The sequence below is a fragment of the Bubalus kerabau genome, chromosome 3 (genome assembly GCF_029407905.1).
Source record: "Bubalus kerabau isolate K-KA32 ecotype Philippines breed swamp buffalo chromosome 3, PCC_UOA_SB_1v2, whole genome shotgun sequence".
In the NCBI taxonomy this organism is placed as follows: Eukaryota; Metazoa; Chordata; class Mammalia; order Artiodactyla; family Bovidae; genus Bubalus; species Bubalus kerabau.
This window is the reverse complement of record NC_073626.1, coordinates 72041365-72069093: the sequence shown is the minus strand read 5'-3', so window position 1 is coordinate 72069093 and position 27729 is coordinate 72041365. Positions and strand designations below refer to the sequence as shown.

The following is a 27729-nucleotide window of genomic DNA, read 5'->3' as shown; positions in this document are numbered from 1 at the left end:
AACTCTAGATGGTGCCAAGGAGCTGTTGCCCTTTATGGCCAAGGCTTCTGTAACTTCATCAAAGGTTGTTTTTTTTTTTTTTTTTTAATTGGAGTGTAATTGCTTTACAACGCTGCATTGGTTTTCACCAAAGTTTTGATACTGCTGCTGCTGCTGCTAAGTTGCTTCAGTCGTGTCTGACTCTGTGCAACCCCATAGACAGCAGCCCTCCAAGCTCCACTGTCCCTGGGATTCTCCAGGCAAGAACACTGGAGTGGGTTGCCATTTCCTTCTCCAATGCAGGAAAGTGAAAAGTGAAAGTGAAGTTGCTCAGTCGTGTCCGACTCTTAGCGACCCCATGGACTGCAGCCTACCAGGCTCCTCCATCCATGGGAGTTTCCAGGCAAGAGTACTGGAGTGGGGTGCCATTGCCTTCTCCAGTTTTGAGACTGGACCCCATCAAAAGCAAATGAGAATTTTGGCATATGTGTCAAAGCTTCCTTTTTATCTCTACATACCCTCCATTCAACCGTCAGCACCTCCCTGTCCCAATCACCATGTTAACTTGCATTTTATTTTTATTTTATTTGTATTGACATATAGTTGAATTATAATATTTTGTTAATTACTACTATACAGTAAAGTAATTTCATTTTATATATATATATGTGTGTGTGTATATATATACATTCTTTTTCATATTCTTTTCCATTATGATTTATCACAGGATATTGAATATAGTTCTCTAGGTTATACAGTATGACCTTGTTGTTTATTTAGTCTATATATACTAGTTTGCATCTGATAATCCCAAACTCCTATTCATATTCTTTCCACCTCCCTCCCCTTGGCAACCACCGGTCTATTCTCTGTGTCTCTGTTTGCATTATATATGAAAGTTTCTCTTTTTAGCCATTTATTTTCTATATAATTTATACTTTCACTTCTGAGTTCATCTTAGCCCCAGGCACTATTTTTAATGTTTAAGTTATTTTATTAAGGAAGTGATGGGATCCTTATACAGTTGTTCTCTGGAGAACATAGCCTTGTTGTTGTTAATTGTTGTTTAGTCACTAAGTCATGACTCTTTTGCGACCCCATGGACAGTAGCCTTTAGGGATTTCCTAGGCAGGACTACTGGAGTGAGTTGCCATTTCCTTCCCCAGGGATCAAACCTGCATCTCCTGCATTGGCAGGCGAATTCTTTACCATTGAACCACCAGGGAACCCCTGAATATAGCCTATGCATCTTAAAGTTTAATTGAAGTTTACATTGAGGCCAAAGGTTTGATTGTTTTTCTTTCTTTCTTCATTCAATTGATTTTGTTTTTGTTTTGTTTTTGTCTATATGAATGACAGAGTTTTCTCGTGTATTGAATATGGAGGATGGTTGAGAAAGGGAGCAGTTCTCAGGACCACAAAATAAATGTTCAGTATTTACAAACTCATGAGGAAGAGAGTTTTCCCAGGTATACATAGTACCTACATCATACCAATTCATAAATTTTCTAGAAATCCAGAAGCATTTTAGATTGAAATAGCCTTTTATTTGACTATATAATAATGTGCATTTTCAAGTTCAGTTCAGTTGTTCAGTCGTGTCTGACTCTTTGTGACCCCATGGACTGCAGCACTTCAGGCTTCCCTGTCCATCGCCAACTCCCGAAGCTTGCTCAAACTCATGTCCATCGAGTCGGTGATACCACCCAACCATCTCATCCTCTGTTGTCCCCTTCTCCTCTTGCCTTCAATCTTTCCCAGCATCTGGTCTTTTCCAGTGAGTCAGTTTTTTGCGTCAGGTGGCCAAAGTATTGGAACTTCAGCTTCAGCATCAGTCCTTCCAGTGAATATTTAGGACTGATTTCCTTTACGACTGACTAGTTTGATCTCCTTGCTCTCTAAGGGACTCTCAAGGGTCTTTGCCAGGAACACAGTTCAAAAGTATCAATTCTTCAGCTCTCAGCCTTCTTTATGGTCCAACTTTCACATCCGTACATGACCACTGGAAAAACCACACCTTTGACTGACTATATGGACCTTTGTCAGCCAAGTGATATCTTTGCTTTTTAATATGCTGTCTAGGTTTGTCATAGCTTTCCACCCAAGGAGCAAGCATCTTTTAATTTCGTGACTGCGGTCACAGTCTGCATTGATTTTGGAGCCCAAGCATATGGAATCTGACATTGTTTTCACTTTTTCCCCATCTGTTTTCCATGAAGTGATAGAACCAGATGCCATGATCTTTGCTTTTTGAATGTTGAGTTTTAAGCCAGCATTTTCACTCTCTTCTTTCACTTTCATCAAGAGATTCTTTAGTTCCTCTTCACTTTCTGCCATTAAAGTGATACCATCTGCATATCTGAAGTTGTTGATGTTTCTCCTGGCCATCTTGATTCCAGCTTGTGAGTCATCCAGCCCAGCATTTTGTATGACGTACTCTGCATAGAAGTTCTTCTGCTTCTGTTAGGCTCTTGCCGTTTTTGTTCCTTATTGTGTTTATCTTTGTATGAAATGTCCCCTTGGTATCTTCAGTTTTCTTAAAGAGATCTTTAGTCTTTCCAATTCTATTGTTTTCCTCTATTTCTTTGCATTGTTCACTTAAGAAGGCTTTCCTTGCTATTCTCTGGAACTCTGCATTCAGTTGGGTATATCTTTCCCTTTCTCCTTTGCCTTTCGCTTCTCCTCTTTTCTCAGCTATTTGTAAGGCCTATTCAAACAACCATTTTGCCTTCTTGCATTTCTTTTGCTTGGGGACGGTTTTGGTCGCCACCTCCTGTACAGTGTTATGAACCCCCGCCCATAGTTATTAGGCATTCTGTCTACAAGATCTAGTACCTTGAATCTATTCATCACCTCCACTGTATAATCATAAGGGATTTGATTTAGGTCCTACCTGGATGGCCTAGTTGTTTTCCCTACTTTCTTCAATTTCAGCCTGAATTTTGCAATAAAGAGCTGATGATCTGAGCCACAGTCAGCTCCAGGTTTTGTTTTTTCTGACTGCATAGAGCTTCTCCGTCTGTGGCTGCAAAGAACATAATCAATCTGATTTCAGCATTGACCATCTGGTGATGTCATGTGTAGAGTCCATGTGTAGAGTCATCTCTTATGTTGTTGGAAGAGGGTGTTTGCTACGACCAGTGCAGTCTCTTGGCAAAACTCTGTTAGCCTTTGCACTGCTTCATGTTGAACTCCAAGACCAAACTTGCCTGTTACTCCAGGTATCTCTTGATTTCCTAGTTTTCCATTCCAGTCCCTTATGATGAAAAGGACATCTTTTTTTGGTGTTAGTTCTAGAAGGTCTTGTAGATCTTCACAGAATCATTTTTTCAACTTCATCTTTGACATTAGTGGTTGGGGCATAGACTTGGATTACTGTGATGTTGAATGGTTTGCCTTGGAAATGAACTGAACTCATCCTGTCATTTTTGAGATTGCAACCAAGTACTGCATTTTGGACTCTTTTGTTGACTATGAGGGCTACTCCATTCCTTCTAAGAGATTCTTACCCACAGCAGTAGATATACTGGTCATCTGATGGATGAATATGAGAGTTGGACTATAAAGAAAGCTGAGCAGCAAAGAATTGATGCTTTTGAACTGTGGTGTTGGAGAAGACTCTTGAGAGTCCCTTGGACTGCAAGGAGATCCAACCAGTCCATCCTAAAGGAAATCAGTCCTGAATATTCATTGTAAGAACTGATGCTGAAGCTGAATCTCCAATACTTTGGCCACCTGATGCAAAAAACTGACTCATTGGAAAAGACCCTGATGCTAGAAAAGATTGAAGGCAGGAGGAGAAGGGGACAACAGAGGATGAGATGGCTGGATGGGATCACGAACTCAATGGACATGAGTTTGAGTAAACTCCAGGAGTTGGTGATGGACAGGGAGGCCTGGCGTGCTGCAGTCCATGGGGTCACAAAGAGTCAGACATGACTGAGCGACTGAACTGAACTGAGTTGAATTAAATTCACCCATTCCCATCCATTTTAGTTCACTGATTCCTAAAGTATCATTGTTTACTCTTGCCGTCTCCTGTTTGAGCACATCCAATTTACCTTGATTCGTGGACCTAGCATTCCATGTTCCTATGCAATATTGTTCTTTAAAACATCAGACTTTACTTTCACCACCAAATACAAGCACAGTTGGGCATTGTTTCTGCTTTGACTCATCTTCTTCACTCTTTGTATAACCGTACTCCCCAGAAATTGCATTAGATTTTTGTTATCTATCCTCATCTGTCTTTTCCCAAGGAATTATTCACTTTTTTGCCTTAACTCAGACCATGAAGCCCTATCCTCAGAGTAGCCTTTCTTAAATGCATGCCCTGCTATGCTTCTCGCCCTCTGTCTGTCTTTTCCCTCATCTGTCTTTTCCCAAGGAATTATTCACTATTTTGCCTTAACTCAGACCATGAAGCCCTATCCTCAGAGTAGCCTTTCTTAAATGCATGCCCTGCTGTGCTTCTCGCCCTCCCCACCCTGAACCCTTCCCTTGATGGCACATTGCCTGCAGGGTAAATCCAGACTCATTGATGTGTCTTTCAGGACCTTCCATGCTCTGCCTGCTCCCACCTTCCAGCCTTACCCCCTCCGCACCCACTCACCTATAGCATGCTACACACAGGTTCCCAGATGCATTGTGCTCTTTTGGCTTCTGTGGCTTTGTCTCTGCTTTCCCCAGCCTGTAGTACCTTCCTGTCCTTGCTGCTAGCTTAGACCAAACCAACCTCCTTTAGAAACTCTTCCTTGATGCTCACCCCACATGCCAGGCAGATCTAAGGACCCTCCTTCTCTCAGAAGCATCTATCTACCCCTGCCTAACCGTTGGACCCAGGAGAGCAGGAGACAGGCCCTACTCAACTTGGTAGCTTTAGCACCTGGCCCATAGAAAGCACTGACATATTCCTTAAATGAATGAATCATGTGGTAAATATCTGACCACATAGAAACTTCCAACAAAGAAAGGAGAGGAAGGTGAAGTTTGAAAAGGAGGCTTTGGTGAAAAATATTCTCATTGGTAGAAACAGTAATATATATTCGTGACCTTCATTGTTTTTAACCAGTGTTGTATTCTTCACTAGGTTTGGAGATTGCTATGTGTGGAACAAGGTCACCACATGCATACACAACATCCTGAGTGGGAGGAGATGGATAGAGCATTATGGAGAAGTGACCGTTAGAAATACCAAAAGCAGTGTTTGCATTTGCAAACTCACATTTGTCAAGGTAAATAATTTCATACAATAGCAAAGGAAAGATATATAAAGTGCTTCCTAGGAAAGAAATAGAGCAATTACCTTAAACAGCAGCAAGTGAATCAGTCCTGTAGCATTAATCCTTATGGACATTTAGTTAAGAAAGCAGAACAAAATGGTGGAGTTGCCCCAGACATGCGGACATCTGACCATGTAGAAGTCAAAAAGGACACCATCTTGAAACAGAAAAAAGAATTCTTTTTAAAGAATGTTCTTTTTAAGCAGCCAGTCAGTTCATTAAGTAAAATTCCAGAGAGTACTTCTTGCCTGTAACAAGTCTCCTGGTTTATATTCTATTTATATTCATGCTTGATTACAACATATTCAAGTGATCTTATTTTAGGGAACTAAATATATCACAGTTGTGTTTCTGAGGATACTTAGAAATGACCGCTTCTAGTCCCTATAAATTTATCCAACTCTGCCACTATTATATATAATCTTACATAAGTTCAACAAAAAGCAGTACCTTTCCTAACAAGAGAAGATGTCAGATATTTTTCTTTTTTCCTTTTTTTTCTTATAGATTGATTATGTGGCTCAGAACTGAAGAGCCTGAATCAGTATTTGCTCTGACTGGGTCATGACAGTAACTGTGTGTATTTAGGTTTCTAGTCTAGGAGAAACTTCAGTTTAAACTTCAGTTTAAACTGCCTCTAATATTTGCAGGGCTCAGGGTGAGAGTACAAATGGACGTCCCCATTCTGTATGTGTAAATATTTAAAATATGTAAACCAAGCCCACAAGCTGTCAAATAAAATATGTTTATACTGACAAAAGTACTTTTGTAAAAATAAAATCTGCTAGTCTAGGTTGGACCCTTGGGAACACCGAGCTGGAAACCCGGCAGCTCAGGAGAGCCAGTCTGGCCCATGGCCTTCACCACTTACTCCCCACCTCCATCTCTGCCCCGCACTCGAGAAGCCGCACATATTTATATAGACAGTCCAGCCCACACTTCCACACTCTGTCCACACCCCTTCAAACCGCCACCCTTGGCCAGCCCTCAGGCCTAATGATTCACATTTTCATCTGCCTATGAGTAGATCAATCAAGGAAAGGCCTTGCAGGCCATGGAATAAGCTTAGAGGCATTTGGATAGGAATTGGGACCTCATCTAGAATGAGGCCATGGGATCCAAATGGGTCACTTCTCACAGGCTTCTGACCTGTTGAGAAGGAGTATGGCTGGAAGAGAGCTAGAACAAGGTCTTCCTGGTTAAATTCAGCTATTTACAGCTACTATGAAAATTATTTGACAGTTTTCTCCAGCGTTGTCAATTGAAAATCATTAAAATCCAGGAGCCAAGGAAAATTCAAGACAGGACGATGGGAAGGATTATTCATCTATAGATTAATGCTCAGTTAAGATAGAAACAGCCTTCTCTGGGCTGTGCTATCATACTCTAGCATGGAGTAGGGTCATCCCTTTCTTAAAAGTTAAGCCAACTAATGCCTAGAAAGCCACCCTTCCTTGCAAAACATTTTGAGATAGATGTCTGGAAATGGCTTGCCTGAGAAACATCAAGGTTAAGGAAATATTCCGTATGAAAATCATAGGGATTGGTGTTATTAAACAGCTCGGGTGTTTTAACAGGCGCTTGGTTTTTCCAGGTGAATTACTGGAATTCTAATGTGAATGAAGTCCAGGGGGTTGTGATGGATCAGGAGGGGAAGGTGGTGCACCGGCTGTTTGGGAAATGGCACGAAGGGCTGTACTGTGGTGTGGCCCCGTCTGCCAAGTGCATCTGGAGACCAGGTGAGACTGGCTTGAGTGTCCTGCCTCTAGGGGGCGCCGTGAGTGGCCGAAGGTTGGGAAGGTCCCATCATCGGAGATACACCTTATGTTTTCTTTAGTAGTGAGATCATAAACATAAATGCTTAAGGCAATTACAGTTACATTTATACTTAACCTATAAGCTTAATAAGTACTGCTACTAAGTCACTTCAGTCGTGTCCAACTCTGTGTGACCCCATAGACGGCAGCCCACCAGGCTCCCCCGTCCCTGGGCTTCTCCAGGCAAGAACACTGGAGTGGGTTGCCATTTCCTTCTCCAATGCATGAAAGTGAAAAGTGAAAGTAAAGTCGCTCAGTTGTGTCTGACTCTTAGCGACCCCATGGACTGCGGCCTACCAGGCTCCTCCGTCCATGGGATTTTCCAGGCAAGAGTACTGGAGTGGGTTGTCATTGCCTTCTCCATTAATAAGTACAATATTTGATAATAAGGAGTTGTCGAATTGAGACCAAATCTGATGTGTAGTCAGATTGGGCTTCATGTAAAATCTCTCTAAATGTAATGCCCACATTTCCAAAGCTAGGTTTACTTATTAAAGCATTTAAATAATTGAAATATGCAAACTTACTCATGTTTTTTATTTATTCTCTGTTTTAGTAAAACAAAGGAAAGCCTGCAAACACCCATAATCCAGAAATTCAATTATTTAACCAGAATAAGTGATCTTTTTACTTGAGCAGCAAAGAGCTACAATATGTTGACATTTAATAAAAGACATCAAGAGAGCTCTGGTAATATACTAGCATATAACTGACCATCAAGTACAAATGGAGCAAGTATCCACATGATATTTATTTTCATTGGAATTTTGTCAGTTAATTCCTAACTTTAAAATTAGTTTCCTTAGAGACCTCAGTTGAATATATAAATTCCCTGCTAGTAGAGTGGTTAGTTCATTTATTTGTCAGTTAGGTACTGAGTAGTGACTAAGCTTCAGGCTCTGTTCTGGAAGCTTGGAAGTGCATTAATGTGCGGAGCCTGCAACAGCTCTACCTTCTAATTTAGTTTAAAAGTGCCAGTAAACATTAGATCTGAATCTTTTTCTCTTCTAAATGGAAATAAATTATAAGTATTTCTGGTGATATCTTAATGCTGCTCATAGTTAATCACTCAAACATTTAGTTACCCAGTTGGATATTTGAGAGAAAAATTATGGTGTAGTTTAGCCAGTGAAGACTACTCTATGTGCAAAGTTGTATTTTAAAGGCTAGATTTTACTAAATATATGAGTCTATCAGTTCTAATAGTCAACATAAAAGTTTTTCATCTTACAAAATAAAACCAATTTAATTTCTTTAAAAATTTGTTATCTAGGGACTTCCCTGTGATCCAGTGGCTAAGACTGTGCTTCCAATACAGGGGGTCCAGGCTCAATCCTAGTCAAGGAACTCAATCCCACATGCTGCAATTAAGTGTTCTAATGCCGCAATGAAGACTGAAGATGTCACATGCTGGAACTAAGACCCAGCACAGCCAAATACATAAATAAAATTGTTTAAAATTTGTAATCTAATGTTTATGACTACAGATTTAATGTTAATGTGAGTGTTAATTAAATGTCCAGGTTAAGTCAGCCTCTGCACGCTCTGTACACTTCTTTGCCTCTCACAGTGGTTTCTTGGCTTCATTCCAGGTTCCATGCCCACCAACTATGAGCTCTACTATGGCTTCACAAGGTTTGCTATTGAGCTCAACGAGTTAGATCCTGTACTAAAAGACCTCCTTCCTCCAACAGATGCCCGATTCCGGCCAGATCAGAGGTGAGCAGAGCAGTGGTGTTTAAAATGAACACCAGGTCATGGCATGGTGCTTGCAGAAGTCATCAGTACCTTCATCACCATCCTTTGCTTATTCACTGAATCATTCATTCCCTTATTCACTCAGCAAGAGTTGAGCCTTCTAACCCTAGAAAAAGAGTATTCAGAGTATGATCATAATAGAAGATTAACTCAACAAAAGTGCCCCACAAAAGATAACATAGATGTTTTTTAACAAAAAGTGCAGCCCCCCAATTTACCAAAAGTCTGCAAATTATTGAACTCTTCATTAAATACACAGTCACTCCTCACCTCACTATTTGTACTTCTGTACTTCTATTACTTTTTAACACGGAGCATCCTTTTTTTATTCAAGTAATATTGGTGTTACATTATATAATTATAACATTATGTATGTACTAATGGGCTTCCCAGATGGCGCTAGTGGTAAAGAACCTGCCTGCCAGTGTGGGAGTCGTAAGAGATGTGGGCTCAGTCTCTGGGTTGGGAAGATCCCCTGGAGGAGGGCATAGCAACCCACTGCAGCATTCTTGCCTGGAGAGTCCCATGGACAGAGGAGCCTGGTGGGCTACCAGCCATAGTGTCTCTAAGAGTTGGACATGACTGAAACCACTTAGCACACATGCATATATAGTAGTAATATGTAATCTTCATGTGTACAAATTATATTTCTACATCTGTGTATTTATGTATACCAAAAATTTGGTTTTTATCCATCATCATACAGTTGATCTCCTTTATCTATTTCAGTGAAGAATAAGAGGAGAAGATACAGGGATACCTAGAAATCATTATTGTTGTCGTTTAGTAGCTAAGTTGTATCTGACTCTTTTGCAACCCCAGGAGCTGTAGCCCTCCAGGCTCCTCTGTCCATGGGATTTCCTAGGCAAGAATACTGGAGTGTGTGGCCAGGGGATCTTCTCCAGGGGATCTTCCTGACCCAAGGATCAAACCCACGTCTCTTGCATTGGCAGGTGGATTCTTTATCACTGAGCCACCAGGGAAGCCCATACCTAGAAATATTTTGAGTCAAGAATTGGAGTTTTCCCAGCATGTTTTCGATCTCCTAGAGTGTGAGATGTACTCAATATACAGTATCTTTAATACCTTCTGATTTTTAAAAAATTAATCTTACATATTCCTATACTCATGTTGTCTATTCCTACAGAATTAATTTTACTCTTTACAGAAATTCTATGTCATACAAATTCCATCCAAGATTCTCTGTTTCCAGTGGCTTTGTCTGTCTTCTGCCAAAGTGTCCCCAGTACTTGGTTTTCTAGTATTCAGTTTTCTTATGTTCCCCCCTCTTTCTCTAGAGCATGCAGTATCACTCTTTGACATTCAAACTTATCAATAAGCTTCCTGTACACTGTGTATCATATTGTATCCCTGTTCTTTGCTCTCATTTTGAAATTTAATATTTGCAAATCACCATTGGGTCCGCTTTCTCAATTCTATTTCAGTATTGCCTTTCTGAATTTCATTTACTACTTATTTCCTTTTTGTAGCCTTTTGTAATTTCCCCCAACTGTTACCTTTTCTTTTTCATCAGTTTTACGCTTTCCAATAAAAGATGAGAGCTCCTCCCTCTCAATCTGTGCTCAACGTAGCTGGAGAGCAGCTAGGTCACATCCTCCACGCAGGAGCCCTTCACAAGTGCTTCATTATAACATGGAAAAGGAGCAGAGCCCGGGACTTGATGATGTTCTAAACTCAGACTCTCCAGTCGTCCCGAAAAATCTCAAGTTTTGGAACCCTAGACAGCACAGAGAAGCTGACCACTTCCCTTTCGCTTCTGCCTGCAATGCAGAAGACCCAGGTTCAATACACCTGGGTTGGGAAGATCCCCGGGAGAAGGGAATGGCAGCCCATCCAGTATTCTTGCCTGGAGAATTCCATGGACTGAGGAGCCTGGTGGGCTTCAGTCCATGGGGTCACAAAGAGTCTGACACAACTGAATGTCTTTCACACACACAGAAAATATCTTAGCTTATGGCAGAGACTGTGGCAGGGGCAAGGGGACGTTATCAGAGTGTTACTGTTCATTGTGTTATGTTCATAGCAGCCAGAATTTAAGTTTATGCAAATGGGATGATTTTTTCCCTCGGTAAAGAATATAATATATTAAAAGATAAACTGTTTTCTGCTTAGATTTTTGGAAGAAGGAAATTTAGAAGCTGCAGCAGCAGAGAAGCAAAGAGTAGAGGAACTCCAGAGATCTCGAAGACGATACATGGAAGAAAACAACCTTGAACATATACCAAAATTTTTTAAGTAAGTCAGTTTATTTCCACAACAAGTTCATGTTTTGTGAATGGTTGCCACAAGCAATGAAAAACTTAGGGTAAGAAGAAAATGAGGGATAGTTTCATGTCCAGGGCACTTTGAGGTAGAAAATTAAACTGATTTTGGTCACTGGTATTTGGCAGTGAAAATACTGAATCAGATTTTTTTGTCTCGTGAAGTTTGTAGCCACAGAAATAAATTCTGCTGGACAGCTCTTTTCTTTTCATGGGCAGCAATAAAGAGTGAGGGTCCTGCCCGAAAGACTCCTTATCCTCCAGCTACATCCTTTTGAATGGTAGAAACTTGTTCCCACTCCCTCACCCAGAGATAAGCTGGGACCCTGTTGCCCACGGGGTCATTCTGGCTTCATTAGTATTTAATTTTACTTCTTTCATATGGAGGGGCTTCCCTGGTGGCTCAGACCATAAACAATCTGCCTGCAATGTCATAGACCCGGTTCCATCCCTGGCTTGGGAAGATCCCCTGGAGAAGGAAATGGCAACCCACTCCAGTATTCTTGCCTGGAGAATCCCATGGACAGAGGAGCCTGGCGGGCTACAGTCCATGGGGTCACAAAGAGTGGGACATGGCTGAGCGGCTGACACTAACACCCTCTATCATATAGAGCTTTGTGTCCATTCAGATTTGACCCTTCTGTGGTATGATCATGGTGATTATTACAGGATTATTTGAGGGATTATGTACACATCACACAGACTAAGCTGTGGTTTCCAGATCCATCTGCCACCCTTTAGAATCAGGACACATCAGCTCAGAATAACCTCATACCCCTTTTAGCTGCCCTCTCCTGGCTGTCCTGGAGCAGAACTGCAGTCCTGCTCTTCAGATGTTGAGAGTGTCTTCACTGGGCCTGGACCCTGCGGAGGCTCTTACAGCTACTGAGGCTGCGTACCTTCCCTGTCAGTGAAGCAGAGAAAATTCCTGTGGGTCTGGGGTCTAGTTACAGTGTTGTACGTGCTTTGGGCCCCTTCACTTTCTAGTCCTGCCTTGAGGTGACTTATCCCCGCTCTTAGCCCCTCTCCCTAGAACCCTGCCCACTTCCATTTCACAACAAAAATGAGTTTATTTCTGGTCAAAAATAGTCAAATCATGAGCCAGCAGATAGAATGTTCACTGGCTTACAAAGTACTGATTCTAATATACACCTTATCTACAGGAGGGGGTCCAATTATCAGGTCACGTGAATGAGACTTACATCTAATGTTGATTTGTATATTTTCACAGAAAAGTGATTGATGCCAATCAAAGAGAAGCCTGGGTTTCTAACGACACCTACTGGGAGCTGCGAAAGGACCCTGGTTTTAGCAAAGTAGATAGCCCTGTTCTCTGGTAAACTGGAAACGTAGAGCTAGCCAACATATCACGCTCTGAATGAATAAATAACTATGCACAATTATGTTTCTTAGAGCTCCGCGTGGTTTCTGGGTCTATTGAAAACCGACCATTTGCTTTTCTATTCATCTTTATAATGAACTTTCAGAAGTGCATTAGACAAGGCCTCTAACCACTTTCAGATCCTTTCTGTTTTGCTGCAACCATATTCCTTAAAAAACATCCACACCCTCCTAAAAAAGCAGAATAAAAGGAGCAGAATATAAAATCCAAAGTCTGAAGAGTCTGTAAAGAGAAACAAACTGTAACTGGTGCTTAAAAAGCTGATCCAGAGAATTTAAAGCAACATGACACACGAACCATGCATCTGGTCCTTTTCCAGAAGCGCCATCCCCTCCTTGCAGGAGCTCCAGGGCCATGGCAGTTGGTCAGCTCAGACTTGGAGCTTGTCCGTTTGATGTGGTGTACCTGTGCTGGCCTTTTTAAAAGAGATGTGATGCTTCTCAGAAACTGTTCCATCTGTACGCCATTGTTCATGCCTTAAGAAATGCAAAGATGTACAATAAATCCTTTTTTTAAATGTGCGCTCCTAGGTTTATGTGAAGGACAGATCTTTTGAATCATGGCATGATTCATTTTATGGGATCAAAAGAATTATGAGACTAACTCAAATAGCTTGAAAAAAGTAAACAACACGTGCTTTACTTTGATATATTGGTCACTATATCGTATGTCTGTAGGGCAAGAAGGAAAAGGTGTGCTAAGTAGATCTCTGTATTCACGTTGCTCGTCCATTTCCTGTCCTGCATACAGTTAATAAACCACCCCTCTTCCACCTCAGCTCCCAGTGTGCCCTATTATTTGGCAACATCCGTATTTGATTTGAACACTTGTCATTGGTGTTAAAACTTTGGAAGGACATAGCAGAAAGCATATAGGATTTCTCTGTGGGCTTCGGAGTACTGTTAAGTCCAACTATTTTTGAGTGAAGCACAGGGCAGCCCACATGTATCCTGTGTCTGACCCTTTGGCACGGTTGGAATTGCACTGGGAAAGGATGCGAGAACACTAGAAGCTTATTTGCATTGTTTAAATGAGTTCTATGCAAAATCACATATCATATTTTCATCAAGTGTTTCTGTATGATACATAGCCACAGATTAAACATTTACCTTGCTATTGGCAAAAATATTAAATTTAAGCTAAGGAATTTATCCATCCCAACAAAAAAGGAGGGAGATTAGGGGCAGAAATGTGTTTTGCATATTTCAGAATTTTTTTTTTCCCTCCACTGATATATAGAAGTTTTGTAGGACTTTGCATCGGTATTTCTGAGTTTCTGCATATAGATAATTATATAAATGCTTATATATTTAAAAAAAATCTCTTTAGAGATTTTCCTAGAGAATTATAAAATCACATGTATTTTATTCTGTTAAATTTTTATTCTTAGACTCTTATCATCAGATTTTATGTGTCATTTTAAGCAGTGAAAAGGTTACTGATTTTTTTATTATGAGGTGTTGATTTTAGTTTTGTTTCTTTTCCTCTAAGAATTCCTAATTATGGCTATTTCACTATCAAACCAAGACTGCTGAGAGCATATGGGAAATCTCCAAAGTCTCCACTAGGTGGAGCAGGTTTTAATTATCTGAAACTCATTCCTCCTTTTATCTGAGTCTATACCCTGGTGACTCAGAGGTTAAAGCGTCTGCCTGCAATGCGAGAGACCTGGGTTCGATCCCTGAGTTGGGAAGATCCCCTGGAGAAGGAAATGGCAACCCACTCCAGTATTCTTGCCTGGAGAATCCCATGGACGGAGGAGCCTGGTGGGCTATAGTCCACGGGATCGCAAAGAGTCGGACACAACTGAGCGACTTCACTTTCCCTTTCATACCTTATATGTACAGCATGCACTGGTTCAGAATGCAGTTTCATTATCAAGCACACTCCCAGCTCTGAGCATGTAAGCAGAACCCTTCCTCAGTTTCTCAATGCCTTTAATTCCTATTTTAAGTCTTTGGTGGCTTCCCCCATGGCAGTAACATGTTCCTTATAATTGATTCTTTTTCTGCCCATTCATCTTGACATCCTTTTATATGCATCCTGACGTACATGCCTTTAATTTTGATTAAATTTTAATTAGAATTTTGTGGGCTTCCTCAAAGAAGTCTGTTCTCCCTTAATTGGTAAAATTTTAGATACTATTTACAGCGGTTCTTGTCTGTATTTACTAGCATGTCCCTGAAGTGTCTCCGAATTTTAGCCTAAAGATAAATTCTGCAAAATAAAGGTACTGCAAATAAGATACTACAAGTAGGAAGGTAAGACCCAAGGTGACCAACGATCATATCAATCAGTCGGCTGGATGAGGACCCGACCCAAGAGGGAGGCAACTGCTGTACCTCGCAATGGGTTATGAGAAAGAGGAGAACTAGTAGGATGGACCTTTGCAGCTGCTGCTGCTGCATCGTTTTAGTCGTGTCAGACTCTGCGCGACCCCATAGATGGCAGCCCACCAGGCTTCCCGTTCCTGGGATTCTCCAGGCAAGAACACTGGAGTGGGTTGCCATTTCCTTCTCCAGTGCATGAAAGTGAAAAAAGTTAAAGTGAAGTCGCTCAGTCATGTCTGACTCTAAGTGACCCCGTGGACTGCAGCCTACCAGGCTCCTCCGTCCATGGGATTTTCTAGGCAAGAGTACTGGAGTGGGGTGCCATTGCCTTCTCTGAGGATGGACCTTTACTACCTAATAAGTTAAAGGTACAAATCAGGTAGGTGAATGTTGGTCAGACCTAACCGGAAACTCTTACTAGGATTTCAAGATGAGAATGAGAAGAGTGTCAAATTAATTAAAATCACCACATTCTTTGTAACTCTTTTGAGATTCAGATATACTGAGTAGAATTCCAGTTCAAGTGATCAAGTTTTAGATAACGCTTTTGTAGTACCTGATTCACAACAATTCCCTTCAGACATTCATACCAGTGTAACTGCCCCATCCCTCATTTCTTTCTCACTTTTTATTTATTTGATAATTGCAGAATTGTGAGACTCTGTATTCATCTGCATAATTTGGGCGCTTTTGAGACTAGTTTCAACAGCAAAAGGATAGACTAGATAGTAGATCATTCTTGATAAAACATGACTTATTTCTTAGAATTTGATATAAACCTTTACATTTCAGGGGCACTTTTCCCCCCTAAAACAGTCTAGGATAGAGGAGGACTTAATATATCTTTATACCTCCCCTGTGATTTATTTACGCTCCTGCATATTTTTGAGCCGGTCATTAAGGAAAGCAGTTAGTAACTGATGATGGTCCTGTGGATGTGGCTAGACAGAAAAGAGTGATGGCACCCACCAGCACGTGCAGAGGCCAACCAGGAACCAATTATTTTGCTTCCGTATGCTGCTACCAAGGGTGTAAATTTACTTTGAGATTTTGCTGTTATTTTAATTGGGTTTTTTAATTAAGTTATTACTTTTCACGGGTTACTTTAAATTCCAGACAACTGTAAAAACAAACCTCATTTGAGATATTTTAATATTACATATCAATTATACGTGACATGAAAACCACCAGATGTACTTTGGTAAGAGAAATCAAGGAGTTTCTCATACAAAGGATGCCAGGTTGTCGATTTTTTAAACCTTGTGCTGCTCTTCATTAATCTGGCCCCTGGGACTTCCAGTGATTCCACTAATTAAGCATTATATTAGGTCCTGCCCCAAGGAGCACTTGGTGGGTACAGAGTTAAAGAGGAAGCTGATCCAACTGTTTTGCTTCATTCTGATTATGGCTCTGGCTGGAGAAGAGTTTATAATCATGATCGAATGTACATTTTGTTAGTACCTTGGGTTTTAATTCTCCATCTTGTCTCATCTTGTACTCTGTCATCCAGATAATGAAGTATTTGTGGGAGCAGAGCTCCGCACACACCAGGGGGTGTAATAAATGTTTGCACTTGACTGAAGTTGATACATTATGACTGTGGCATAGTAAATAAAGCTTGTGTACAAAATATTTATTTCTATGGCAGCCATTATGTTCAGGATATATAAACTGTATCTAATTAAACAATTATGAATCTGTTTTGTGCTCTAGAAATATTCTTTTGGGGGAAAGATGGAAAAAAATGTCATGGGAGCTAAGATTAAACTATTTGAGTTTCTTTTTTTTTTTTTTTTCCCAAAAGGCTTCCCAGTGATTTAGAAATAGTGCTTATCAAACTAGGATTAGATTCTCTAAGTTTTCATTGAATTTCTTTTGTAAGATTGATCTTTTTAAACTATGCATTGCATGAATCATTCTGTTAAACCTGACCTTATTTAATGCATGATTATACGAACACACATTTGTGACTGAATTGTAAAACCTTTGTTGTAGCCTTCACTTATTAGAGAAAATGGCAAATTGTTCAAGAAAGGACTAGTTTTAATCCTTCCAGAGTGAAATCGAAAGAATGAATTTAAATGGCTGTGGTGATTCAGTATCCCCAATATCTTAAGCCAGTGGAAGCGCCGTGACTAAGGCAACTTACAGGTGGCACTATGCTGCTGTCCATTTACTCTCAGATTTTTGTAAATTTACTCCCAGATTTTGCTGGTCTTTAATTGGAGGAGAAGGGGACAACAGAGGATGAGATGGCTGGATGGCATCACTGACTTGATGGACGTGAATCTGAGTGAACTCCGGGAGTTGGTGATGGACAGGGAGACCCGGCGTGCTGCGATTCATGGGGTCGCAAAGGGTCGGACACAACTGAGCGACTGAACTGAACTGAATTGGCTTTTAAAAAAATTAAGTCATTATTTTTCATGGGTTACTTTATCCCATAATTTCCAGCTTACAGTCCTATTAGTTATGTGCATCCTTTTGTTTTCCAAAATAACTATCTTACTTGATGCATTTAATCTTTTCCTCTGGTCCTGAAATAATGAGGCGCAGGAATGCACATGCCTAATTTTGCACTATGCCATTGAGGGTTTGTAAAATATGCAACATTTATGCACAGTTGCAGGCTGCTGCTACTGCTGTCACTTCAGTCGTGTCCGACTCTGTGCGACCCCAGAGACGGCAGCCCACCAGGCTCCCCCGTCCCTAGGATTCTCCAGGCAAGAACACTGGAGTGGGTTGCCATTTCCTCCTCCAATGCATGAAAGTGAAAAGTGAAAGTGAAGTCGCTCAGTCGTGTCCGACTCTTGGCGACCCCGTGGACTGCAGCCCACCAGGCTCCTCCGTCCCTGGGATTTTCCAGGCAAGAGTACTGGAGTGGGGTGCCATGGCCTTCTCTGAGTTGCAGGCTAGTGTATCAATATTAGAACCATTGAATTTAGCTCCTGTGGAACACTACTTTTACATGTTTGTAGATTAAAAATTACCCCATTATTACATATTATTAGTTTTCTCAGTATCTCCAGACTGGTAGGAAAAAAATATTTTAAAAGGAACGGTTTTATTTTCTGCAAAAAAAAATTTTTTCTCTCAGTTCTTCTAAATATAAATTAGAGCAGTTTTGGAGAGAGGAATATTGAGCTTTCAGAAAGCAAAGTATAACCCTATTTGAGTTCTGTTTCTTCTTACTCTTAGTTAACAAGGTACATATGTGCATGTTAAGTCACTTCAGTCATGTCCAACTTTTTGTGACCCCATGGACTTGTAGTCCCCCAGGCTCCTCTGTCCGTGGGATTCTCCAGGCAAGAATACTGAAGTGGGTTGCCATGACCTCCTCCAGGGGATCTTCCCGACCCAGGGATCAAACCTGCATCTCTTAACGTTTCCTGCATTGGCAGGCAGGTTCTTTACCACTAGTACCATGTAGGAAGCTCTGAATTAATAGGGTAAGCACAACTTAATACTATTAAAGACGGAATAATGCTAAAATGACTACTTCTTTTATCTTAGGTATTAACAGCTAATCCCTGCCCCTTTAATTATCTTCATTAAGTTATTTCTTTAGGAACTAATATAGTCAATAGAAACTTTTCTTCCAGTCATTTCAAGCTAACTTTAAAAGTTTTATTGACTTTATTTAACTGACATACAATACACTTTACATATCTGAACTGTACAGTGTGATACATTTTGACATATGCATGTGCTCTTGACACCAGCACCAGAATGATCATGGACATATCCGTCATCACTAATCATTTTCCCAGCCTCTTACTAATCCAGCTCTTCTCCATCACACCATCCTTCATGGATGGTGGCAGTAATTCATCTGCTTCTGTCGGTTTTCAAAATCTGCATATTTTCTTGTGTTAACTGCATATGAAAGTTTTCTAGAAGGCTGTTGTGCGTATGCATCCAACCCCCTCCCATGCCCCCACTTCAGTATCCACCATCAAATAGTAACATACTGCAGGAGAAAGATCTCATTAAGTTCTAGGTTGGTTAAAAACTTTTAGATTTAAAATACTTTGAAAACAGCGAACTATTTTTCACATCAAAATAGTCATGTAAGTCAATTCATTTCCATCTTTCTGGGGTCCAGAATAATGGTAACACTGAACTTGCTGGCAGTGCCGAGGAAGCCCTGGGAAGTGGTTTCTCTTGTTTGTAATCAAAGAATCCCTGACAAAGCCATAGGAAGCCAGAATGAAGGCTCTTGAAATAATGTCATGCTGATGATAAAGAGAAGGGAAGTAGCCTATGCTGAGGACCCTAGTCAGTAACGAATCCAAGACTGGGTCTCAGTGATCCTTTTAAATAGCATCACTTGGGTCCCCAGTGTAGGTCTGCACTAGTTTTTTTTATTGGGCGGGGCCTTTGTTGCTGGGCTGTGCTGTGCTTCAGTAGTTCTGCATGTGGCTCAGTAGTTGCGGCCCGCGGGCTCCAGAGCTCAGACTCAGTATCTGTGGCACATGGGCTTAGTTGCCCAGAGACATGTGGGATCATCCCAGAACAGGGCTCCAATCTGCAAGGCAGATTCTTGACCACTGGACCACCAGGGAAGCCCCTGCACTAACTTTTAAATTGCGTACATTTTCTTCTAGGAGGTACCTGGATATGCAGGCACCTACCTAGGTGGCCACACAGGACGATGGCATTCCCAGCAAAGCTTCTTCAGTCAGTAATGTTCAGACTCATAGTATCAGGCCCAAGAGGTCAAAGTTATCTTCTAAATTCCTCACAGTTTTGCCGAATATAGTTACCAATACTTAATGAAACATTCTGAACTTTTAAATTTTGTTCATTGAACAAGATATTTTCCCACAGTCTAGCTGAATTGGCCGAAGTGCTTATATCTAGTGTTAGGTGAGAAGCTGTCTGATCTGGCCGTTCAAGATGGCTTGGGTGCGCTCAGTACTCCTCAGTGCCTGCTTCACCTAAATTCAATTCACATGATTAATACTCATTTCCTACATACTTGCCCCAGGCCCCAGCTGGTAATTATTCTTTTCTTCAAAACATCTCCACCTGGATAGTTATGGAAGGCTTAGTGAGAGGCGTGTCCCTCTGCTAGTTCCCCTGGTAATCAATGAGCCAACCAGAAGTCAAGTCTCCTATAAGGGGTAACCTCGGCCTCCTTCTCTGGGAGCAAGGATGCCCATCATCTCCTAGCCAGCTGTGCACACAGTGGGGTGTCCATTTAAGGACCTTGGTTCAGCCAGGTAAGCTTCCCGCAATCCCACCCCAGCTCTCTCTTCTCCCCTGGCAAGTACAGGGCTTGCAAGCCTGCAAGGTGCAGCACAACAGAAGCCCTTAGGTTATAAATTTTAATGTTTTATCTTTAATTTGTTAGTATCTGGGACAAATCCTGACAACATATCAGTGCAGCTATTTTTTTTGCACTTCAAATCTGACAGATTCTGGAAAAGCCGGTCTCCAAAGTGCCATGTCACATGATACCACCTTCTCAGTAGATTTGAGGACCCACAGGCAAAACTTTTACTTTTTTCTAGTCAGTGGGGTAAATTTGCAAAACTGCTAACTCGTGGATGATACTAGGCGCCTTTAGTTACACCCTGATTCCACTTGTGTAAATTACAGTTATACTCAAAACCTAGGCCTATACCTGTATCAGTTTCTTTTTAAAAAATTGTTTTTTGGCTGTACCAGTCTTAGTTGTGGCAGGTGGGATCCTCGGTCTTCATTGCAGCGTGCAGTCTCTCCAGTTGTGGCGTGTGGACTCTTTAACTGTGTGGGATCTAGTTTCCAGAGGAGGGATCGAACCCAAGCCCCCTGCATTAGGTACACAGAGTCTTAGCCACTGGACCACCAAGGAAGTCCCTTTTATTAGTTTCCTATTGGTGCCTTAACAAGTTGTTGTTCAGTCGCTAAGGCATTTCTGACTGTTTTTGATCTCATAAACTGCAGCACACCCAGAGTCCTTGTCCTTCACTATCTCCTGGAGTTTGCCCAGACTCATGCGCATTAAGTCAGTGATGGCCATCCAACCATCTCATCCTCTGTCACCCCCTTCTCCTCCTACCCTCATTATTTCCCAGCATCAGGGTCTTTTCCAATGAGTTGGCTCTTCACATTAGGTGGCCAAAGTATTGGAACTTCAGCTTCAGCATCAGTCCTTCCAATGAGTATTCAGGGTTGATTTCCTTTAGGATGGACTGGTTTGATCTCCTTGCTATCCATGGGGCTCTCAAAAATCTTCTCCAGCACCACCTTTCAAAAGCATCAGTTCTACTGCACTCAGACTTTTTATGGTCCTGAGAGGGTAACAGGCAGGAAGGCCAGGGGTCCCCAAAGGGAGGAAATAGGCTGCAAGTGTCAGACATTTTTTATCTCTGTCTTAAGTGGCAGGAGGAAACAAACGTTAGATATTTTCCCCTTGTCTATACAAATTTAAAAAGAGGGTTCTCTTAAAATTCTGTGTTGCTGTGAGGACACCTGGTTCCACCTGAACTTTTCTGAAACCTTGAGCTAACCAATGTTTTTCTTATGGAAATGTTTGTCTTAAGCTATGTTAATGAACTGTGTATTTACCCTAGACTCTGTTTTCCTTCTAGTCAGCTCCACTTAAAGACTCAGAGCTGATAAGGGCTCAACAAACCAGTATGTTTTACTCATACATTGTTCTCCTAATCTATATTAATGAAACTATATATTTACTTGGAAACCTGCCCCTCTTCAAGATTCATATCAATTGTCTTATGGCCTGGGATGACTCACTGGTGCCAATGTTATCTCAAAATGCATGTTGTAGGTGAGGGGCCGGTGCCACTCTGAGTTTTGAGACATCTTTCTATAATTAACTGTTTGCTAGTAGCTATATAACATCTGACTAAAGACTTCTGCCTGCTTCTGATGTCTATGTCAGAAGCTTTCTCTATCTCTTTTAAACTTTAATAAAACTTTATTACACAAAAGCTCTGAGTGATCAAGCCTTGTCACTGGCCCCAGATTGAATTCTCTTCCAGAGGCCAAGAATCCTGGTGTCTTTCGTGGTTCAGCAATAATCTTTCAGTCCAACACGTAATGACTACTGGAAAAATCGTAGCTTTGACTATACAAATCTTTGTGTGCAAAGTGATGTCTCTGCTATTTAGTATACTGTCTAAGTTGGTCATAGCTTCTCTTCCAAGGAACAAATGTCTTAATTTTGTGGCTGCAGTTACCATCCACAGTGATTTTGAAGCCCAAGGAAATAAAATCTGTCATTGTTACCACTGTCTCCCCATATATTTGCCATGAAGTGATGGGACCAGATGCCATGATCTTCATTTTTGGAATGTTGAGTTTTAAGCCAGATGTTTTAACTGTCCTTTTGCACCTTCATCAAGAGGTTCTTTACTTCCTCTTTGCTTTCTGCCATTCAAATGGTGTTACCTGCATATTTATCCTGGCAATCTTGATTCCAGCTTGTGCTTCATCCAGCCCAGCATTCTGCATGATGTACTCTGCATAGACATTAAATAAGCAGGGTGACAATAAACAGCCTTGTAGTGCTCCTCTGCCAATTTTGAACCAGTCAGTTGTTTCATGTCCAGTTCTGTTTCTTCTTGATCCGCATACGTGTTTCTCAGGAGACAGTTAAGATGGTCTGGTATTCCCATCTCTTTAAGAATTTTCTGCAGTTGTGATCCACACAGCCAAAGGCTATGCGGTCCCTACCATCAAGAGTAGAAATCTGAACACTTTTGCCAGTGCAAATGGGTTTTGTTTTGATGACCTGTTCATGAAACAAATGAAAATGATGATGTTTAAAAGATAATGGGTTTTTATTTTTTCCTTTGCACATTTTCCTTTGGGAAAAATACAAGCAAGGTGAGAGACTTCAAAAAGCGTTTCTAAATGATATCAGAGAATGTAGAGCTATACATTTTGTTGTGCACACTGCCTTTACCACTCTGTATATTACTGCTCAGAGCGGTTGTACTAATGCATTTCTCATTGAGCGCTCTCTATTCCAAGTGATTATCTTTCCTTCATGAGAAGTCAAAACATGAATAGGAATTTTCAGGAATGTTACTTAAAGAGACAGATTCTTCAGGTTTTGTTGTGACTACTTATCAATATTTAGAGAAATTAAGAGGTACTATTCCATACCAGGAAGAAAATTTTACTATTGGGTGCACAATCACTCACAGAATTCAAAGGTTGATAGAAAAGAACTTGTAAAGCAGTAACTAGGAGTGAAAGTTAAGTACCACATTTCTGTTTCTCAGGAAAGTTGATGAAGAATAAGTAACACACAAAATGTTATCAACCATTTATCATCCACCATTGGTAATATTATCCACCATGAAATCAGTGACCACACTGTGGAAATGAGTGAAGACCATCCACATGAGCACACAAGCTGTTTATTCAGAGCTTGCTGTAGCAAAGGAGCCACCATCGCTTGGCTTTGGCAGAAATCCAAAGACAGATAGGGGAGTGGGAATGTTGTATAGTGAAAAAACTTTTCTGATATGCTTGGATTGGAAACTGTTGACATGGGGAAGGTGGAGGCCGGCTAACTAGAAGTACTCTGTCTCACATGCTTAACTTGGAAAGTGTATTTGGCTTTCTCTGGTTGGTCTGAGTTGGAAACCAAGGCAAAAATAGGCAAGTTGGCAGCCATTGACTAAGTCCTGACAGTTTGGGGCCAATTGCTGCAGAGGTTGTGGACGAGAGTTCTGTTCTCATAAATGGTATGGCTGTTGCCTGTTTGTCCATTCCGTCCCTCAACATGAAAATCAGAATATGAAAACCACAAAAAGTCAGATGATTCAAATCTGCTGAAAAGGCAACATACACTTGAAAAGCTGATTGTTATTTTAAGCATGTCATGCCTGAAGACGATTTCATACACGGCAGCAGGAGGTGCATTTTCACATCACTCTGAGAAGCATTACTTTTATTAAGGTCACGTGCATCTATTTCTAAAGTACTTTTACTCATGTTGAGTCCAGATATCTTACCTGCACACTAGCATGTAACCACAGCTCTCAGTGTGTTGGCTGTATTAGCAAAAGAATTTTGCAGATAATTAAAATAACGTCAATTTTTAAAAACTGGAGTGTAGTTGATTTACAGTGATTCAGTATGCAACAAATTTAATCAGCTATACATCTATCTATATCTGTTTTTCAGATTCTTTTCCATTATAGGTTATTACAAGATATTGAATATAGTTCCCTCTGCTATCCTTGTTCCCTCTGCTATCCAGTAGGGCCTTGTTGTTTATCTATTTTATTTATACCAGTTTGGATATGTTAATCCCAATCTCCTAAATTATCTCTCCCCCTGACGTGTCCTCTTTGGTAACCATAAGTTTGTTTTCTATATCTATGAAGATATTTGGGGTTTTTTAAAATTAATTTTTACTGCAGTATAGGTCATATACAATATTGCATTTTTGCTGTACAGCAAAGTGAATCAGTTATAACATCTGACCCCATTTTTGTGAATAATATTATAAATTCAGTCTAAAAATTCAACTTTGCTATGAAAATGAAAATATTGGTGAGTACGGTACTGGGATAAAAATAAAGTTCTTAATAAGTTATGAAACCTCCAGAATAGAAATATACAAAGAATTGGCTATTGTACAATCTAATTTATAACTGTGTTCAAGCAAGCTGACAAATCTTACCAATAAGATTTGTCTTTGGGGGGAGGGGTGGAAATGGGTATTGTTCCTTGTAGTTGGTCCTGATGTCGTGTGTGAATAAAGAGACCCCCTCCCCTCAAAAAAAAAAAAAAAAAAAAAGATTTGTCTTACCAAGTTATCAAATTTAACAAATATTTTTATATACTCAAAATACCAAAATTACAAAATTTTTGTGACAAAACTGATGTTGAATAAAAAATTCAGTTTTCAGATGGTTATATGCTATTTTCACTAGCATCAATGTTTAAAATGTTTAAATGTTAATGTTTAAAATGTTTGAGTAGTACTTTGAAGTACTACTTTATAAATCATTCTAACTATCTTGCAATGGTATCAAACATTTTTGTAACAAGTTCTCTAAATTTTGGCTTCACTTTGCTCAAAGTTAATTGGAAATTGTTAATTTAAATATTCAACAAGTAGAAAGTGCCAAAAACTTCTAGCTTTTGACGTTTTTAGTGAATTGCAATTATTGAAAACAAAATTTCCAAACAGGAAGACAATTAATTTTATCCCTCCAAGCACAAGGAAGGAACTGACTGAATTGAATGCTGAGAGCTCACACAATGTAGATGTAATCTTTAAATTCTCTGAGCTTTTGGAAATCTAGACGTATAAGAAGAGCCTTTTGATGGCACTCCTATTAATATTTTTTAATTGGATAAATTTACATTCTTTATTTGAATGGAATGAACAAGAACAACCAATGGTTTTACAGTATTTAAATTTGGCAAAATATTAAAAATAATTATAGAGACCATTTATTAGACACATTTTGTCTTATGAACTCTTTTTGTTGCATAAGACACTTTTATGGCAAAGGGACAATACCTGTGAAAATATTTGGGCTGAAGTTTTACACATTGCACCAAAAAGTGTTAGATTTTAGAATATCTTCCATTTAGAATTTGCCCTAAATTTACCAAGTACCTCAGCATTTGTGGAGAATAGTATTTTCTCAATTAAAAATACCACGGTCTGTGAGGAAGAAGCAATTGAAGAGATAAATAATCATAAATGTATTTACTGTAAACTGCAACTTAAAGAATACTATAGGCAATTTAAGAAAAAAAACGAAAAATAGTAAGACCATACTAAAAAATATATGCTTCAGAAAATCTCTCAGTCAAAATTTCCTTTTTATAAGGAAACCAGCCATACTGGATTAGAGTTCACCCCAAAAGATCATTTTAATTTAATTACTTCTTAAAATGACTTATCTTCAAAATGTTGCCACATTCTGGCATCTAGGGTTAGCACTTCAGCATGAATTTAGGGACATGAATTTAGGACAACTTAGTCCCTAACAATACCCAAAATAACTGAAATCAGGATCTCAAAGATATTTGTACACCCATGAATATGGGTATTCAATAGCAGCATTATTCACAATAGCTGAAAGGTGGAAGCAACCCAAGTATCCTTCAGGAGACAAAGAGATAAGAAAAATGAGGTATCTACATACAATGGAACATTATGGTCTTAAAAAGAAAATAAATTCTGATACCTGATAGAGCATTGGATGAACCTTGGGGACATTGTGCTAAGTGATCTGAAACAGTCACAAAAAGACAAATATTATAAGTCTACTTACATCAGTCATCTATACAGTTAATAGAAACAGAAAGTACAGAGTGGTCCTCAGAAACTGGAGACTCTGGGGAGAGACGAATGGGGAGTTAGTGTTTAATGGGTACAAAATTCTGGTTTTGCAAGGTGAAAGAGTTCTTGAGGTTGGCTACAAAACAGTGTGAATGTACTTAACACTACTCAACTGTACACCTAAACATGGTTAAAGTGGTAAATTTTATGTTGCTTATACTTTAAATTTAAAAGTTGCATAGATGAGCTGTATATACATGTTGTACCATTATTAATTTCCTTGTTCTGATAATGTATTATATTTATGTAAGATATAATCATTTAGAGACACTGAGTTAAAGGTACAGGGGACCTCTCTGTACTATCTTTGCAACCTCCTGTGAATGTTTTATTGCTTCAAAGAAAAGGTTTTTTAAAATTATATTCTTGTGTTTAAAAAAAAATAAGGAAGTTAGAGACTGCCAATTCAATCTCTTGGACCAGAATAATAGAACTTCATGAAGACAGAGATTAAAGTGTTTAAACACAGCTTACCCAGGGACATAACTTTGATCAGAAAGAAGCTTACACACTGAGACCCAGCAGGACCAAGTAACCCATATAATGACTATTACGAGTTATTAGCCGCCAAGGGAAATTGCATTGACAAGCTTTCCTTTTGGCATTGGGGCCTCGCTAATGGCTTCCTATTGAGCAAAGTTCTCAACAGTATTTCCCCACATGTCAAATGCCCAATATTGGCCAAAAGTAAACCATAAAATGTAGTTAAGATTCTCTCCATGCATATCATCAGTGTCACACTGAGGGCATTGCTGTTTTTGTTCAGTCGCTCAGTCATATCCAGCCCTTTGCAATACCACGGACTGCAGCATGCCAGGCTTCCCTGTCCTTTGCTATCTCCCAGAGTTTACTCAAACTCATGTTCATTGAGTCTATGATGCCATCCAACCATCTCATCCTCTGTCATCCCCTTCTCCTCCTGCCCTCAGTCTTTCCTAGCATATCACCCAGAGGGCATAGCTATAGTAATGCCTCTGACCAAGGACAACTTGCAGCAGCAGGCTTTTACCTCCAAATTGAGACACAAGATTTAACCTTCCCTTGGGAAAAAGCTATTGCTGTGCAATTGTTCACGTTAATTTACTATTTCTTAGAATTTGCTGTATCTGAAATTATTTCCCCCCTTTTATTATACATTTTGCTTCTTGCCATTTTTTCTCTTTAGGCTGGTTTGTTTGCTGTTTTCTCTAAAATTCTGCCAGAGGTCTGTGTAGCAGGCTTGTCTATGGTTTTATTAATGAACCCCAATGTTTTTGCTCCCTCCGGGGCCCCTAGCTTATTGTTCTCGGCTTGGTCACTCTTGCATGAGCTCCACCTTGCCTGATTCCTGTCTGAGCACACTGACCACAAGAGGGCGAAGCAGAAGGTAGCTGATATCTTCTACCTAAGACGGGGCATCGTTTGTGAATGGGTGAAGTAGTGACGGGTTCGGTGGATTGGAGGAGGCCCATTTGGGGTGGCCCACATGTGGTGTATCTCCCCTAAGTGACCAGTGTGGTATGGTTCCTCTGGTAAAAGGCAGTTGCTATCCAGGGCTGATTCATATTGAG

At 40.2% G+C, this 27729-nt stretch overlaps 2 protein-coding genes and 2 long non-coding RNA genes across 12 annotated transcripts in view; 2 read left to right on the top strand and 2 right to left on the bottom strand.

The window, feature by feature from the left end:
- Positions 1-5514, bottom strand: part of LOC129646221 (uncharacterized) — a 51258-nt gene extending 45744 nt beyond the window's left edge. Inside the window, exon 1 of the long non-coding RNA XR_008711777.1 lies at positions 5285-5514. This is a non-coding gene — a long non-coding RNA (uncharacterized LOC129646221). The remainder of the gene's footprint in view (positions 1-5284) is intronic.
- Positions 1-16549, top strand: part of OSBPL6 (oxysterol binding protein like 6) — a 221237-nt gene extending 204688 nt beyond the window's left edge. For all 7 annotated transcript variants that reach the window (XM_055572108.1, XM_055572107.1, XM_055572105.1 and 4 more), the window contains 5 exons: positions 5069-5213; positions 6856-7000; positions 8671-8797; positions 10970-11092; positions 12350-16549. In XM_055572108.1, coding sequence (XP_055428083.1) covers positions 5069-5213; positions 6856-7000; positions 8671-8797; positions 10970-11092; positions 12350-12458 — 649 coding nt within the window. In that variant the 3' untranslated portion in view covers positions 12459-16549. The remainder of the gene's footprint in view (positions 1-5068; positions 5214-6855; positions 7001-8670; positions 8798-10969; positions 11093-12349) is intronic.
- On the bottom strand, positions 8805-19782 carry LOC129646219 (uncharacterized). Of its 2 annotated transcripts, none has more exons than XR_008711775.1 (3): positions 19485-19782; positions 12818-12996; positions 8805-8942 (listed from the first exon to the last, which is right to left on the bottom strand). It is a non-coding gene; the product is annotated as an uncharacterized LOC129646219 (long non-coding RNA). The 2 variants fall into 2 exon arrangements; XR_008711774.1 differs by having other exon boundaries at positions 19465-19585.
- Positions 19783-19879: 97 nt separating this feature from the next.
- The window catches only part of PJVK (pejvakin), a 43800-nt gene continuing 35950 nt past the window's right edge, over positions 19880-27729 (top strand). Inside the window, exon 1 of one of the 2 annotated variants that reach the window (XM_055572112.1) lies at positions 19880-20075. In XM_055572112.1, the coding sequence (XP_055428087.1) occupies positions 19943-20075 (133 nt within the window). In that variant the 5' untranslated portion in view covers positions 19880-19942. The remainder of the gene's footprint in view (positions 20076-27729) is intronic. The other variant, XM_055572111.1, reaches the window with a different exon arrangement.